Genomic DNA, 16,886 nt, shown 5'->3' with positions numbered 1-16,886 from the left:
AACTCTCTCACCCGGTGGATGCCAGCCCAGCCTCTTGGCTCCCGAAGCAGGCCCCTTGCCGACCGGGCCGGGGCTCACCTGGCGAGGCAGTGTGGGGTGTGGGGTGACTTTCCCACGTGCCTGCTGCCCCTGCCAAGTCGCTGCCCCCACCCCACCCTGGGCCCCCATGGGGCTCACCTGGCGACGACTCTGACGTCAAAGCCGGGCTGGCACCAGGAGTCCATGAGGGCCAGCAGCCTCCGCTGGAGGTCGGGAAAGCCATCCACGTAGCGCTCCACAAGGTCTGCCTTGTCCTGGAGGAGCAGGGGAATGCACATCTGCGGGGAAACACACCTTCAGGCCGCAGGTCCACCGCACCCAAGACGCCAGACTCACTTCCAACCCAGTGCAGGCAGTGGCCAGAGCATCAGAACCAAGGGACCTGGAGGCTGGTCCATGCAACTTGCCTCCCCCGGGGAGCTTGGGGGCCCAACCGAGCGTCTGAGGACCTCGCGAAGCCCCATGCCCGGCTCACGGCCTGCGCCCCATGCTCGGGCCCCTGCACATACACACAGGCCCCGCTGCTCCCTGGGCCCCGTCGCTGGGGGGCTCTGTGGTCACCCCATCTCCATCGGGAAGGATGAGAGGCTCCAAGAGACAAGGGGGTTCCTGGAGGGGCCCCATCGTCCGCTTGTCTTCACCGAGCGGGGTGGGGTGGGCAGGATGGAGACCAACTACCGGCTATGACCCTGCTGGCCCAGAAATGCCCGTCATGGGCAAGATGGCACCAGCACGTGGCCTGGCGCAAGCTTACAAGACCCCCAAGCTGCCTGAGCCCTCAGGGAGGCCCCAAGGGAGCCCCTGGCCGTGGTGTTGGGCACTGGGACATACTGGCCATTCCCCTTGAAAGAACCAGGTCTCGACAAAGCCCCCTCCCAGTGGCCCCTGCAGAAGACTCCTCCTCACCTGCCTTTCCCTCCCGCATGTGGTCGCATAGGTCAGGCTGTCTGGAGCCCAGATGGGACGGAGGCCCATCTGCCAAACCAGGGCTCCAGGTGGGCGGTCCTTATGGGAACCCCCATTCCTGGGAACCCTTCCAGCCACCCCAGAGCAGAGAAGGAACGCTTGGTCGGCTCCTGGTGGTCGGCCACTCTCTGAGCACATTACACTAATGCCTGCTGACCACGCACAGGCCCTTGCTGGTCCCTCCCTTCCCCTACTCCTGGACCCTCCTCACATGATCAGGTAGTCACATGTGACCCCTGCCCTCCAGCGCCCTGGCCGCGCCGTGTGGGGAGCAAAGCTCAGGGCTCAGTGGGAGGGACCCTCCTTACACCATGTTTCTGGAGGCCTGGACCTTACTCGAGCTGGAAGCTAGGCAGTTTGCATGAGAACGACCCTTACCTTCTCAACATCAAGATCTGCCTGCAGCCGCAGCTTTGTCCCCAGCACGATGGCCTGGGAAACACAGAGGGACCGGATGACACTGGGCCTGGGGGGACAGGCGGTGCCACAGGTGGCGGGCTCCCACCCTTCTGCAGCCCCCACTCCCACCCCATCACCGTCACCGCCCAGTAGCTGCAGGCACAGCCACGGGGCCGGTCCAGTTCCAGCCATGTGGCCCCGGGCCAAGCGGCCGGAAATCAGGCAGCGCTCCAGCCCACAAGCCCCCTGTGCTGAGCCAGGCCCCGCACGCGGTGGGGCGGGTGGAACGAGCCCTGTGCCCTCCAGACTGGGGTGCGGCCTGGTTGGGGCCGCAAAGTGCGTGCTGAGCCAGGTGGCCTGGGTCCCGGCTTGCCGATGAGAGGGTGGAGGACGCAGAGGGAGGGGCAGAAGCCCCCATCCCCTGGCCACGGGGCCTGCACACGGCGCACGCCGCTCTCCCCACGCCTGCCGGGAGTATCCCCTCCCACCATTCACAGGGCCCACAGCGAGGGCGGGTGCGACTCTGTGCGCCCGGGAGGCCCGAGGGACCGCGGCGGCTCTGACACGCGGGGCTCCTTCAGGCCTCCGAACCCTTTCCACAAGCCACACCGCGTGCCCCAGTGACTAGGAGTCGTCGGACGGGGCAGGCTCGCTCCAGGTCCATGGCAGCGGGACCGGCGTGGTCGTGCATTGGGGGCACGCAGAGAGCTGCCCCAGGAGCCACAGAGCTCCTGGCTCTGAACCCCCCCACCCTCCCAAGCAGCCCCTCAGATGGGGCAGTGGGCACGCTGAGCGGCCTGCCCTGCACGGGGCGCGTGACCCCCCCCCTCCCCCCGACTCAGCAGAGGAAACGGTGCGGCCCTGGGCGCCCGCACGTAGCGCAGGCCGCTCTGCTATTAATAATTTCCATACATCGTGCTCCCATTATGAGCAAAAATAACTAGCCGGGCAGCCCGGCCCCGCCCCCTGCAGCTCACAGAAGGCCCAAAATAGCGGCCTGGGAAAGGCTGCTCCGGTGGAGGCCTGGACCGCGCGGCGGGGGCGCGGGGCTGGGGGCCTCTCCCTGCGCGGCGCTGACCCGGCGCCCCGCGGCCTGGCCGGTGTCCAGGAGCTCAGCCTCGGCCAGGCCCCAGGGGGCCCAGGGCCAGGGGAAGGGGGGTGCAGGGCTTGGGCGAGGGGGATAAAGCAGAAATGGGGGAGGGGCTGGGGCGGGGCCAGGGAAGGAGCCAGGGTTGAGGAGAGGGTGCAGGGCTTGGGGGAGGGGCCCAGCGCTGTGGGCAGGGTGCAGGTGCCACCACGTGGGGACCTTCCTGGGCACCACTCCAGCCTCACAGGATGGCTCTGACCTCTTCTGGACGGGAAACCCCCGAGAAGTTGAGGGAGATCTGGACCCTCACGCAAGAAGGCCAGAGTGCACACACTGGCGGCCTCACACACGTTATTCAGAAACTGGGGTGGTCAGAACCCCGTCCCCAGTGTCCTGCATCTGCTGGACCCTTGCCTGGCTTCCAGGCTCCTGAAGGGCCAACATCTGGACCTGGGCTTGCTCGGGCCATGCCACGGTTGGAGAAGAGGCCGTGGGAGGGACGACTGGGGGCCTGGGACCCTCCCACCCTCCAGATCAGGCCCTGGGCAGTGACCTGGGAGAGGGGAGGGGGGGCAGCGAGGTGAGCCCCTGCTTCTCACCGCTCTGCTGGGCTGTCGGCCTCCATCGTCTGAGGATCAAGCTCCTCAACAGGCCGCCCGCCGCGCCCCCCCCCCCCCCGTGAGGGGCGCACAGCCCTGGTCCCCTTCTCTTCTGCCTGCTTCCTCCAGGGCAGCCAGCCTCTATCCAGGCCAGGCTGGAGCCTCTGTGCACCCAGGCTGCCCTCTTTTGGCCAGGCAGCCTGCGTGGACACTGAGGGGTGTGGCCAGAGCACCCAGGGTTGGAAGGCCATGGACACCCCCAGGGACAGTCTGGGAAGTGTCCTCATCCTGCCCCTGCAGCCCCGGGGGGCTCTGTGGCCTGGAGGCTGGGGGTGCAGAAGAAGAGGAGGGGGACCGTCTGGCCTCACCCGGCCACGGGAGGGCGCCCTGACTCCATCGGGGGTGGCCACGGTTACCTGGCAGCAGAACCTCCTCCTCTAGGAAGCCCCCGGCCTGGACTCCACCTTGGATCTGCTGGCCCGGCTGAGAACTGGCCTCTGGTCACTTCTCAGTCTGAGCTTCTGCTGAGGGGCCAGCAGGCCAGGCTGCCCACGGCGCACCACCGGCCTCGCGGCCACGTGGGGGGGCCCCGCGGGTGCAGGAAGATCGCCTGCTGGCCCAGGTCCCTGCAACTGGCTCCAGACCCAGGCCGGGGAGCAGGCCCAATGGGAGGAGGGTAGTGGCCGGGACCTGCGGATGGACACTGCCCAGGGCCGGGCCCACCTGGCACCTCGCGGGCCTCCCTGACCTCCGCCCAGGAGGCTGAGAGCCAGCCAACGAGAAGGGGGCTGCGCTGCGGCCGGTCCAGGGCGGGGCTGCAGGGACCTCTGACCAGACGGACCCCAGAGCTGCCGCTTTGGGGGAAAGTAACTAAGAAGACCAGAGGGGCTGGGGCGGTGACAGCGGGAAGAGCCCTGCACTGACGCCCGACTGCCTGCTCGGCCAGCAGGGGGGCCGGGCAGGTGCCCAGACCCGGCGGCCGGGCCCCGGGACGGCCGACGGGCCTTCCATCCTCGGCGGCTCAGCGCGGGCCTGGAGCCAAGGGGCCTTTTTTTTTTTTTTTTAAAGCAAAGCTATCTTTTTACCTTGATAAGCTGTTTAAAAAATGTAAATAAAATAATGCAGCAGACAAAAGCAGGCATTGACGCGGCCGGGGCCAGCCGCCGCCCTCGACATGAAATATCGCAGCGCATTAAGTCGTGAGTCCCCGCTAATCCGAGCGGACAGGCCTGAAGGCGGCCCCTCGGCGGCGCGGCGGTGGGCACTGGAGCGTGTACTGCCTGCCGGGCCGCCCCGCTCGGGGACAATGGCCTTTCTTCGCACGAGGGGCCTGTGCGGGACAAGAGCCCCCTTTGTGTGCAAGTCTTGCCTCAGAGCGCGAGGGAGGCGCATTCGGCCGCCCAGACGCTCTTTGAAAGGCCTGAGCGTAACAGGAGACGCGACACACCAGCCCGCCTTCTGCCTCGGCGCCCGTTCAGCCCCGGCCGAGCCCCGAGCAGCCGGGCGCCCGGTCCCTGCGCCGCCACCGTGGCCGCGCGGCACGTCCTCCACCCGGGCCTGGGCCGCACACCTCTGTCCCGACAGGCCTCCTCGCCGGGAAGAGGGCCCCTGCCTGGGTGCCGGCCGCGCCCCACGCCTGTTGGCACCCTGGCGCCACAATCTTTGGGCCCCACGAGGCAGCGGGGGAGGTGAGCCCGGAGCGAGCCTCTGGTCCCTGGGCGCTGGACTCATCACCCAGGGGGAGGGCACCTCTGAGCCGGGCGCCCGGGGCTGCCCCACCTCCCCTGCCCTGCGAGGTCATCGCGAATCTCGCATCTCGGGGCGCGAGGAGCCCCGGGCCCCCTGCGCCTGCAGCACAGCTCAGAGCTGCACTGACAGCGCCTCCTCACTGCTCACGCGTGGGCCCCGCCGCGCCCGACCACACCCACAGACGGTTCACCCCCGGTGAACCCGGCCAGGCCCGGGGACACTGGGCCGTGACCTCAGAGCTCCCTCTTCGTCTCAGAACCTTCTGGGCTTAAATGAGAACCAGTGCTGCTCACAAAGGAGACTCAGCAAACCCACCGAGCTTCCAAAAGCCCCCAAATTCCCACCCAGAGACCTGCAGCCACTAAGCCCCACGTTCGCCCTCCTGGCCCAGCCCTTCCCACGACAAGGGAGCAAAACGCCCTCCCCCTCGGGCGGCCCCCAACCCACACGCGTCGCACACACTGGGGACTCCTGACTGACGCGGCTGAGAATCTGTGCCCCAAGCCGGCACGATGCCCCACAACTGATCTGAAAACCACAGGTGTGCCGGGGCCGGTCCCCGGGGTGGGAGCCAGCAGGGCCCTCGGGATGCAGACCCTCACAGGGTCACCACCACTGGCCCGACCCAGTCCGAGGGACCCAGCAAACAGGCAGGGGTGGGCACCACCCAGAGCGCAGCCCCCAGCTCTGGGGCAGGGCCGCACGACAGGTCCGGGAGGCCGAGGGCAGCCTACAGATGCCCGGACAGGTGCTTTGTTACCGACCAGGACTAGAGCACAGTGGCCAGTCCCCCGGCCTGGCGTGGTCGTGGCTTCAGGGCCCCCCACGCAGGGAGGGTCTGTCCTCATGGAGCGGCAGCTGGGCCCCAAGGGGCCTCGGCTCCCCGCCCCCAGGCCAGGCCAACACGGGACCAAGTGACCTTGGGGGGAGTCTGGGCAGGGGCGGGAGAAGAGAGAAGCGGGCCCCGGGTCCGATCTGGGCCCGGGGCACAGAGACTGCGGCTAGCTTCTCCCGCACCTGCACCCCTCAGCCCCCCGAGAGCAATTCTGGGAGTTAACAAAGGAAGCTGGGCCACAGCCACGCGGGCTTCTGGGCCAGAGCTGGGCGTCTCCACGCCACTGACCGAGGGGGAGAGGCCGGCGGGCACCTGGGGAGGAAGGGCCCTGAGCGCGTGGTGCAGACCAGGCAGGGTGTGGGGGGCTGTACCCAGCCTCCTTCTCCGTCGGGCAGCGAGAGGGGCTCCCAGGGCCTCCACACCAGGCACGAACCTGACATGGTCCCCAGGGCGGCTGGTCCCCGAAACCCTGCACACCAGACCTGAGGCCCCCCGCAAGGCCCCCCACGCTGGAGGGCGGAGGGGACACTTCTGGGCTAGGCGCCTCGAGCCCCAGCCTGGCTCCCGCCCACCGCGCTGACCCATGTGGAGGCTCGGCCCGTGGACGAGAGGCCCAGAGCCACAGGGAGGGTCTCACTCACTTCTTTGAACTTGCCCTCCTGGTGCAGCCAGTGGACGTGAGCCAGCAGGGGGCTCCGGTCTGCGTCCTGCAGCTGGAAGATGCTGACCAGCGGCTCCACGAGGCCGGGGGGGCTCTCGGCGAGGAGCTTGACCGCACGGGCCTGCAGCTGCTTCAGCCCTGGGCTGCCCTGGAGGCCCCAGACCCAGCTTCAGTGGAGGCGGCAGCCGGAGTCACGGGGCCTGACGCGGGCAGGGGGTTGGTGCTTGGGCAGGCCTGGTGCGGCCAGCACCTGCAGCTCAGAGCCAGTGGGTGGACGCTGTGGGTGGGCAGGGGCTGGCGGGCAGGGGCACAGGCAAGGAAGCTGAGGTCGGCCCGGCGTGTGGCTCTCGGGAGGCCGAGAGCCCCCGACCACCGTGGGCGACCTCCACAGGCCACAGGGGCCCGGCCAGGTGCGCGTGGGAACCCCGTGCCGAAGCCTGGACGGGCTGGGAAGGGGCAGGCTGTGGGCCGCGGGCAGGGCTCACCCGGGCCGGCCCCGGGCACGGCTGTGCCTGCAAGCAGCGCTTCAGCTCGCGGGCGACCCAGGCCTCCAGGGAGGGGCCCTTCCCCCGCCAGCCCCGGCTGCCGTCCAGCATGTCCAGGAGGGCGGCGAGCGGGTCCTCCAGGGCGGCGAACCCCCTCTGGGCTTCCTCCCGGAGCTGTGGAGACACAAGGACTCGCTGTGGTGGGTCCTCCTGCCGGCCTCCCCCACCCGCACGGAGCCGCCCACACCTTCCTGGTCCGCTGCACCCAGGCCGGGCACAGGGACCGTCCAGGCCAATGGTCCCGCAAAGGCTGGGGCTTGCTCCCTAGGCCAGACCCTGGGCGGAGCTCCTCTGTGCCCTGACCACCCGCGTGGCACGCATGGGACATGGCGCTGGCCCTTCAGAGACGGTGACAGGTCAGCAGGGCCCAGCCAGCAACAGGAAATGGAAAAAAGGAAAAAACCCCAACTGAAAAATGCCTTTTGTTTACTTTTCTACCTCCTGTGCGGGAAGCTCTGGGAGACACGAAAAGCCGAACGACGGAGACAGGACAGGTGTGCTCCCCAACACCCACGTCCAGCGGGACAACGTGCACTTCACCACCGTCTCTAGAGCAGCCGGGCGTCCGCTGCGTGACCAGCGGGGCCCTGCGCACGGCCAGCCCGCCACGCCCTGCCCGCTCCAGTGGTTCAGGTCACTGCAGCTCCCTTGACCGAGGACCTGCTGGGGTCCGGCGCAGGGTGGAGCTGCAGGCGTCAGGTGTGAGCTCAGGGGGCCGAAGCCCTCGCACCCAAGGGCCCTCTGGAAGGGGCTGCCCTCGCTGTGGCTGTTGGAACTCACCTGAGATGGCCTCAAACAGACCCTGAGGACAGCTGTCACCCTCCAGGACAGATGGGGAAGGCCACACACACCTCTCAGGGGTCTGAAGGGCACCAGCAGGGGGCCGCGGTTCCCACAGAGCCTGGGGGCCACCAACCAGCATTGCCCGAGGAGGGGGTGGGGTCTCCATCAGCACCACACCCCTTGCTTGGGAAAAGGAAAGGTCTAGAAGGACCCAGCTCTGGCCTTTGGATTTGGATTTACTTCCACGTGTGCTCAGGAGGTTGGTTCTGGGGACGCCCCTGGGGACCTGGCCCTCAGCCACCAGAGGGAAAAAGCTGCACTAAGGTGAGCTCGCAATGAAAAACGACAGGACACACAAGGAACAATTCACCATGAGTGAAGACCACAAGCAGGGCGATTAAAGCTCTAAGAATAAAGAATAATAAGATATCGGTTTGGGAATGAAAATAGAATATAAATATGTCTAAAATTAAAAAGAAAAGAATAATCAAAACTAAGTAAAGAATAAGACGCAAGTGGCCCTGAGTGGTAGCTGCAGCCCTGGGGTGGACCTCACGCACCAGGGTTGGGCCCCAGGGGTTTACGTCTGGCCCCGTGCTACCCCTGCCCTTGGCGTGGTGGGCTCAGCGTCCATGTCGACGATCCTCCGGACCCCCGGCTCTGAGACCCTGGCTGACCTCCTCTCTCCCTCCCTCCCGCCCTCTGGCCTCCCCTCCACCTCCAGATTCCCTGTCCTGTCCGGTCCCCGAAAGCTCCACGTGCTCTGCTGGGCTCCAGCTGTTCTCACGCGGCCGCCCCCTGGGTCCCTCCGCTGCTCCCTTGGCCCCCAGGACACCCTGGCTCATCTGTACCCTCGTCTTCAGGGCTCGAGCCACCGCATCTCCAGCTGCTGGGCCCTTGGTTATCACACATGTCCGAGCTTGGACACTGGGCAGCGTGGTGCCGGCTGATCACAGGAAGCCAGGACAAGCTCTGGTGAGCAAACGTGTGTCCCCTCCAGGCGGGAGCTTTCGCCAAGTAGGGAACTCAGAGCATTTACATAACTAACCACAAAACAAGCCTGTCCTGTGCAAAAATCAAAACAGATGGACCGGGCTCCTTCACAGCCAGAAGCAAACAGCTAACCGACATCAAGACACAGCCCTGTGTTTCTTTGGAAATGAACAACAGGTTAGTCGAAGGAGACACAGTGAAAATCAGAAAACAAGAAGGACGATGGACTCCTACACATCAAACCGGTGACGAACAGAACTCGGGGGGAAGGTGCGGCGTTAAATGCAGCATCGGAAACCAAGCCTCCTGGAAACCGATGACTTGGGCGTCCGGCTACCTGAAGGCTGAGATCAGCCCCAGGAAAGAGGCACAAGGCCGGGGGAGGGGCAGCGCTGCCGGGAGACTCGGGGGTCAGGAACCGGGAGGGACCTCCGGCCGAAACCGTGGTGACGTGGAGGAAGCGGACGCTTCCCAGAGAAATAAATCCAGAGACAGACACTCTGCCCAGGCACAACCGTTAGGGAGACCGCCCCCAGGCTTCATTTGCAGGTCCCCCCTCTCCCCGCACCACCCGTGCCCTGCTGCCCCCGGGGCAGTGCCAGGCTCGTCCTCAGGCTCTGCGGGCCGCTGGCTCCTGCCTTCAGTGAACAGGGGTGGAAGGTCCTCTCCAGCCCAGCTCACAAGCCGGCTCACCGTGACACCAGGGCAGAGAATACAACCTCACAACGAGCCCGCTCCCAACAGGAAGGCTGAACAGCACCACAGCCCTGTTTCCTGAGTCTCACCCTCAAGCCACAGGGCGCGAAACTGGAAAATCAAAAAACGTCTGGCTTTTGCAAAAACTCTGGATTCTCCAGCTGACGGCTAGAGATGGCCGCTCGCAGGCCTAAGCGCAGGCCGTGGACGGGCCGCTAACTGCCCAAGGCCCCGCAGCGCAGCCGTGCGGGGAGCCCAGGCCCGTCCAGAGAGAAGGCCAGCTGCCGGCCCTCCTCCACCACGAAGCGCTGTGCAAGCCTGGAGCTTACCTGCTCCGGACGCCCGCCCGACCAGCCAGCCCCAGGTCTGGGCGCTCCGCCCACCCTCGGCGGGCAGCTGGAGGCCAGGCTGGCACGAGAGGATGGGGCCCTCTCCCTCCAGCCGCGCGTGCTCCCCGCGGCCCGTCCTCCCCAGGAGCCAGGGCAGCCTCCCTCGCCCTTTCGCTGCCTCAAGGGAGCAAAGTGCAGGGAAGGAGCGGCCGAGGGCCCGTAACTGCACCACCTCCGGGGGCCACGAGGCAGAGTTGCCCTCCTGGCACAGGCCACGGCGGGACATGGTCTGGGCAGTGGCGGCTGCCACTGCAGGATCCCCAAGTGGCCGTGGAAGACCCTGGCAGCCTCCCCGCCAGAGCTCCTCCCGCCGGACCACACGCATCCCCCCCGCTGTCCAGACGGGCTGTCCTGCTGCCCCTCTGGGAGAGGGGGCGGCAGGCGAGGCCTGGCAGGTGCCCTGCGCTGCCCGGAAGCTGATGGTGGGCACAGGCCCTCCCTGCCTGCTCTGAGCGTCCAGCAGCCCTCGTCCCACGGCTCCAATCCCAGGCATTCCCCAGAACATTCGGACACGGCAGCCTGCCGAGGCTGGCGGTCAGGTGCCCACACCCCAAGTGCTCACCTGTCCCAGCTCCCGAGTGGACCACAGCGTCTGCAGGGTCTGCAGGAACAGGAGCGGGTCCCGGCCTGAGGGGACAAGACAAGGGCCAAGGATGGGCTGAGAGGCAGGCGGGGGCCAAGGCCTGGAGGCTCCCGCAGACGCCGCCCAGCGCCCACGGCCCCTTGTGCCCTCTCTGCCCCTTCCTCAGGACTGTGGCCCGGCCACCCAGCAGGGCTGCTTCCCGCAGTGCCCACCGGGGTGGGCTTTCCCCGACAGCTCAGGGAGCCTGGCCTCAGATTTAAGCCGCAGTGGGTTCAGAGTGGCCGTGTGAGCGGGGAAGGGGCGTTGGCCGCCGGGGCTAAGTCGGAAGTACTGACCTGGCCCCCCATGGGCAAGGCCTGCCCAGCGGGGTACGCCGCCCCCACACCCGTCCACTGCCCACCATGTCTGGCCTCTGGCCCCTGCCGAGGCCCCGAAGTGGTTCTGGCCTCTGTCGCCCCCGTCTCCCCTCCGCCCTGTCCCGGCCCCGGGTGAGCCCCACGCAGGCTGGCCGCTCCCCAAAGCTCCCCCACCCCCATGGCCGCTGCTCCCTGAAGCCGCTGTCCCTGCTGCAGAACGGGGCGTGGAGCCATGACACAGGTGCCACTCAGCCCAGTGCTGGCCGGGACAGGGGAGGTCGGGGTCACCCTCCTGCTGGAAAAGGGTCGGCGCCCTCAGGCCAGATCCAAGGTCAGTGCCAAGGAGAGCTGGCTGGCCTGGAAAGGTCGCAGCTGCCAGCTCTTGGCTTGGGAAAGAAAGCTGCTTCTGAGGCCAGGGGACCGGGGACCCAGCTCCGAGGTGCCCATGGCCACCAGCGCCCCCTGGCTGCGGGCCCGCCCCTGGGCCTCACGCTCCCTGCACTCCAGGCGGGGCTCCCGCCTCCCCAGCGCCTCACTGCAGCCCTGCCAGCCTCAGCGGCACCTCCCCGGCCTAACCCACTCCCCCACCCCCGCTCCCGCTCCCTGGCAGCCCGAGCCTTGAGGCCCAGCCCCTCCTTGCCTTGAGAGTTCTGCTTCAAAGGCCCGGGCGCTGTAACCTTTCCAGCCCCACTGAGAAATTACAGACAAACCTTCTGGTTCTTTTTTTTTTTAAACTGAATGACCACACTGTATGTATGTATGTATTTATTTACCTGGCTGCACTGGTCTTAGTTGCGGCATGCATGCGGGATCTAGTTCCCTGACCAGGGATCGAACCTGGGCCCCCTGCATTGGGAGCGCGGAGTCTTAGCCTTCTGGTGCTTTTGTTCAGAACCGGCAGGCGCCAAGGCCCAGAGCCCAGGGAGGACGGGAAGGAAAGCAGCCAAGGGGGGTCTGGGCTCCTGGCGTGCCCCCGACCCAGCCCAGGAGGTGGGAGAAGCCCCTGGCACTTAGCCAGGACCTCGGCCACACCTCGCACATGGTGGGGGTCAGGGTCAGGGGTCAGGACCCCAGCTATGCCCTCACATGGTGTGGGTCGGGGTCAGGGGTCAGAGTCAGGACCTGATCATCAGTGCACACACTGGGGCAGGGGAGGCCACTAACAGACTCTCCCGGCCAAATCTGGGGGATCAGGAGCCCAGGTGGCTTCACCTGTGAATCTACCCAAGAATCAGGGAGACGACGGCAACCTGCTGGCTCCGTGTAGGAGGCGGGACGGAGGGAAAGGCTGGGGGCCTGAGCCACACCCTGGAGGACAGCCCCCGAGGACACGGGCTCAGGGACCCGGACAAGACACCCGTGTACACCACAGGAGGGTCCGTCCCAGAAAGCAAGGCTGGTTGGACAACTGAAGTTCCATCAGCCTGGTTTGCTAGTGAAATAAAGGATGAAAGTCACATGATGCTCTCAATAGATGCAGAACAAGCATCTCTTAAGGGAGAGTTCTAGTTATAATTTAAGAAATAACTCAGCAAACTAGAAGAGAAGGAACTTCCTTAACCAGACAAAAGGCGTCTATAAAAATCCCTCAGCGAACACAGAACTCAATGCTGAAAGCTTTCCCCTAAGACGGAAACCCCAGGAGCATGCCCACGGTGCATTCGACGCCAGTGCAGAGCAGCAAGGAGGAAAAATTCAGGCCATAGGACTTAGAAAGGAAAAAATAAAAGCATCAGCACTCCGATCAACAAACTCTGGTCCCTCCAGACAATGGAATATTATTCAGCACTAAAAAGACATGAGTCATCAAGCCATGAAAAGACAGGGAAGAAACGTAGATGCAAACTACTAAGTGAGAGAAGCCAATCTGAAAAGGCTGCAGACTACGTACGTAGTATGATTCCAACTCTATGACGTTCTGGAAAAGGCAGAACTATGGCGTCAGTATAAAGATCAGGAGTTGCCGGGGGCGGGGGGGAGGGAGGATGAACAGGAGAGCACAGGGGGTTTTAGGGCAGTGAAACTACTCTACGAACCTTCAATAGTAGATAACATGTCACTCTGCACTGTCCAAACCCACAGAACGTACAGCACCAAGAGTGAGCCCCAAGGTAGACGACGGACTTTGGGTGATGCTGGCGTGTCCAGGCAGGTCCCTCACTTGTCACAAGTGTCCCATCTGGTGGGGACGGTGATAACGGGGGAGGTGGTACGTGTGGGAGGGGCAGGGGTAGATGGGAAATCTCCACATTCTTCTCCATTTTGCTGTGAACCAAAAACTGCTCTAAAAAATAAAGACTTTAAAAATAAAAACAATACCCAAAAACGTCGTTACACACTGAACAAATGATTCATTTTTTAGAACGCAATGAAGAATCTAAAGACAGGTATTAGAATTAATCAATGGACTTATTTCAGCACGGATGGTGAACACAAGGCCAGTATTAAGAAATCTATTGTCGGGACTTCCCTGGCGGTCCAGTGGTTAGGGCTCCGCGCTTCCATTGCAGGGGGCCTGGGTTCAATCCCTGGTTGGGGAACTAGGATCCCTCAAGCCACCTGGTGCGGCCAAAAAAAAAAAAAAAAGAAAGAAGTCCACTGTTCCCTCCATACTAGTGACAGACAGAAATGAACATTTAAAAAATACAGTAAGTACAGTAACATAAAAAATTTCAAATTTCTTGGGATAAATGTAACAAAAGAAGTTCATGCAAAAAATATAAAATGTCACTGAGGGGGGCTTCCCTGGTGGCGCAGTGGTTAAGAATCCGCCTTCTAGTGCAGGGGACACGGGTTCGAGCCCTGGTCTGGGAAGATCCCACATGCCACGGAGCAGCTAAGCCCGTGCGCCACAACTACTGAGCCTGCGCTCTGGAGCCTGCGAGCCACAACTGCTGAGCCCACGTGCTACAACTACTGAAGCCCACGCGCCTAGAGCCCATGCTCTGCAACAAGAGAAGCCACTGCAATGAGAAGCCCGCGCACTGCAACAAAGAGTAGCCCCCGCTCGCCGCAACTAGAGAAAGCCTGCGTGCAGCAACGAAGACCCAACGCAGCCAAAAATAAAATAAATTAAAAAAAAAATGTCACTGAGAAAAAAATTAAAAGACCTGATTAAGGAAGGGCTATACCATATAATCAGTAATGCAAAGTTGTCAATTCTCCCCAAATTAATCAGTAGATTCTATATTCTAATCCAAACAGTAGCAGTGTGAGTGGGTGCAGGGGGCCTGTCTTAACAACTGCAGGGAAACCAGAGGACCGCCCCACCCAGGCCGGAGCCACAGGGGTTAAGGCTGAGCGTGTGGCCCAGGGAGGGGGGACTTGGAGCCGGAACTGGGCCTGCATGGGCCAGGGTGTGCGGCCAGTGTGGGAAACTGCATAACCTTATTGAAAACACTGGGATGTCACCCCCATCTCACACCTACAGAAAACCCACCAGGGGCTGTAGGTCTCACTGTGAAGACAGATCAACAGAGCCTCCGCAGGGCACCTGCACAATACCTTGATGACCTTGGGACACGGTTAAGTCAAGAATTCCTACCAATAGAAAGGGCCCAGCAGGCGCCAGCCAGAGGTCTCCGTCTTCCCCACTGGGCCCTGCAGACCACGCCCAGTGCGAGGAAAGTCTTACAGGGTCAGGCTGGGCCAGGCTGCTCTCCGTTCACGGCTCCCCCAGGCCCAGTGCCCTTTTGGGTCAAAGCCATAGGCCAGGCTGCACCCTCGGTCACTCACACCCTCGGCTTTCAAGCTGCTGCCGAAGCACCGCTGACCCACCGGCCTGGCCCCCTCGCCTGACACTGCACGTGGGATGCGGGTTTGCTGTCTGTCCCCTCCCGATGCTGCCAGCTCCCAGCGGTGACCATGTCGGCCCTGTTCAAGGCCGTGGCCCAGGCCTTGAGGGACACTCTATAGTGACTGCTGGACGGTGCCAAGGCCAGACTCGCACGCGCAGACAAGGTCACCAGCTTCCGTGGCCGTGGGCAGACACCCGGGAAGCCCAAGGTGGAGCTGGAGGGGGCCCGGGGCCGGTGTGAGTGTGGGCCCGGGCTGAGTGCAGCAGGCACCAAAGGCCGGCACAAGGAGGACTCAATGAGCACGGCGTGCCCGGCCCGGGGCCACCTGCCAGCCGAGCGTGGGCCAGTCCCGCTCCCCCGACTCAGGGATGCACCACAGGAGGCCGGGCTGAGCTAGGAGGGCAGGCACGGGGGCCTTCTGTCCACAGTGTGGACATCAGCCGTGGCCGCAGCCTGGCCACCGCTGCCACCTCCCCACCCTGGGCCCGGGACTGGGCCACCCTGATATCCTGGACCTGCTGGCCAGGGGTGGCCAGACGGCAGGTCAGGGGCTGCAGGGCAGGTGGCCTCTGGCCTAGTACCTGCCCCCTGACACCGCCCCAGGAGCACGTGGGTGAGGGCAGGCGGGCAGCAGTGCGTCCAGAGGACACTGAAACTCAAGCTCAAGAATCAAACTTTGGGGCTTCCCTGGTGGTACAGTGGTTAAGAATCCGCCTGCCAATGCAGGGAACACGGGTTAGAGCCCTGGTCTGGGAAGATCCCACATGCCGCGGAGCAACTAAGCCCGTGAGCCACAACTACTGAGCCTGCGCTCTAGAGCCTGCAAGCCACAACTACTGAGCCCGCATATTGCAACTACGGAAGCCCGCGTGCCTAGAGCCTGTGCTCCACAACAAGAGAAGCCACCACAATGAGAAGCCCATGTACCACAGCGAAGAGTAACTCCCGCTCGCCGCATCTAGAGAAAGCCCACACGTGGCAACGAAGACCCAACACAGCCAAAGATACATAAATAAATACATTAAAAAAAAAAAAAAAAAAAAAGCACTGCTGAAGACAGAAGAATAGAGAGAAAGGCAACGGGCCCCAGACAAGCGGTTCATCTCTCAGGATCCCAGATTCTGTGGGTCAGGAATTTAGACGGGCTCCTCCCCAGGGCCTCAGGCACACACCTGAGCCTGGCTCCCAGGGCAAGGCCTCGGGAAGCGCCCCTCAAGGGCGGAAGCAGACCCCACCTTGTGGGAGGGCGTTGCGAGCCCACAGCCCTGCCTGACACTGGGGTGAGATGGCGTCAGATGCCTCTTTGTCCAACCATAAATGTAATGAAATCCAGTAAAAACAGCAATCGATTTCTGTAGAAGCAAACAAATTATTCTGACGTCTATATGGAAAATAAATAAGACACGAGAGAAAAGCAACGAGAGGTTTAGTCCTGCCAGGTGCAGCAGGTCATAAAACCACCGCCATCAAACAGCGTGATGCAGGCAGGCGAACAGCAGAAAGCCGGGGAGACTCCAAACACGGGGAACTCAGTGTTGCTGGGTGTCCAAATGGTCCTCTAGGATGGAATGGACCCATTCGTCATCTCTCACAGCAAAATAAATTCCACTGGATCAAAGACTCAAAAGGATCACAGCTAACGCCTCCACAGCACACATGCCAGCAGTCTTTCATTCACAGGTGCAGCTAAGTATAGGGCGGCAACTATTTTTCTCAGGTAAGGAAACAGAGAGGTATGTAACTTGCCCATGGTCACACAGCCAGGAAGCTGGGTGCTGTGTTGCCTGTTTTCACAGCCTCCCTCAGGTCACAGCCCAAGGATGGTTCCACAGCTCCCAGGGGCTGGGGGGCCCCCACCCCAGCCCTAACACAGGGAGGGCCAGGCCTGGAGGTTCCGGGTACTGCACGAGCCTGTGAGGGGCGGCGGGGCGGGGACCGGGCTTCCTGGAGGGTCGCGCCTGCCCCTCCCTCCATGCTGAGAAGTGATTCAGCTCTGTCTGCCTGACTTCCCCTGTCTGATAGGGGCTGTGTCTGATGCGGGGCTGTGCCTGATGGGGGGCTGAGCCTGATGGGGGGAATTCCCCAAGGAAGGGGGATCCACTGCTGCCCGAGATCCTGGGACCTGCTGGACTTCAGCATGCAGCTTTTCTGATTCAGCTACACTTGCTCACCCAAAGGCCACGATTTCAGGAGAAAAACAATTTTTGACCCCAGCTGACTTCTCAGTTGGGCAATGTTTTCTTGTTCCCAGGGGAGGGGAGGACAGGGGGGAAGGGTCGCAGGTGTCCAACAGCCTGTCCCTCCCCTTCTCGCCCCCAGCATCAGGACAGGCGGGGGAGGGTGCATTCAGATGGTCCAGGACAAGCCCAGGCCCTGGGGAGTCAGAGTCCGGGGGCTACAGAGAGGAGG

The 16,886-nt window shown here is 63.4% G+C and overlaps 1 protein-coding gene and 1 long non-coding RNA gene across 11 annotated transcripts in view; one reads left to right on the top strand and one right to left on the bottom strand.

The window, feature by feature from the left end:
• The window catches only part of EXD3 (exonuclease 3'-5' domain containing 3), a 78,759-nt gene that overhangs the window by 44,186 nt on the left and 17,687 nt on the right, over positions 1-16,886 (bottom strand). For 5 of the 10 annotated variants that reach the window (XM_082467667.1, XM_082467668.1, XM_082467670.1 and 2 more), the window contains exons 3-7: positions 10,304-10,368; positions 6,821-7,015; positions 6,316-6,483; positions 1,384-1,437; positions 178-317 (exon numbers count right to left, since the gene is read on the bottom strand). In XM_082467667.1, coding sequence (XP_082323793.1) covers positions 178-317; positions 1,384-1,437; positions 6,316-6,483; positions 6,821-7,015; positions 10,304-10,368 — 622 coding nt within the window. Of the gene's footprint in view, positions 1-177; positions 318-945; positions 1,169-1,383; positions 1,438-6,315; positions 6,484-6,820; positions 7,016-10,303; positions 10,369-16,886 lie in introns of those variants that run through there. The other 5 variants (XM_082467665.1, XM_082467669.1, XM_082467673.1 and 2 more) reach the window with 4 other exon arrangements.
• The window catches only part of LOC309663602, an 88,860-nt gene continuing 83,270 nt past the window's right edge, over positions 11,297-16,886 (top strand). Inside the window, exon 1 of the long non-coding RNA XR_014265362.1 lies at positions 11,297-12,639. This is a non-coding gene — a long non-coding RNA (uncharacterized lncRNA). The remainder of the gene's footprint in view (positions 12,640-16,886) is intronic.

The sequence above is a fragment of the Balaenoptera physalus genome, assembly GCF_965194825.1.
Source record: "Balaenoptera physalus genome assembly, chromosome: 7".
Taxonomy (NCBI): Eukaryota; Metazoa; Chordata; class Mammalia; order Artiodactyla; family Balaenopteridae; genus Balaenoptera; species Balaenoptera physalus.
The sequence above is the reverse complement of the archived record's forward strand: the minus strand, read 5'-3'. Positions and strand labels throughout refer to the sequence as shown.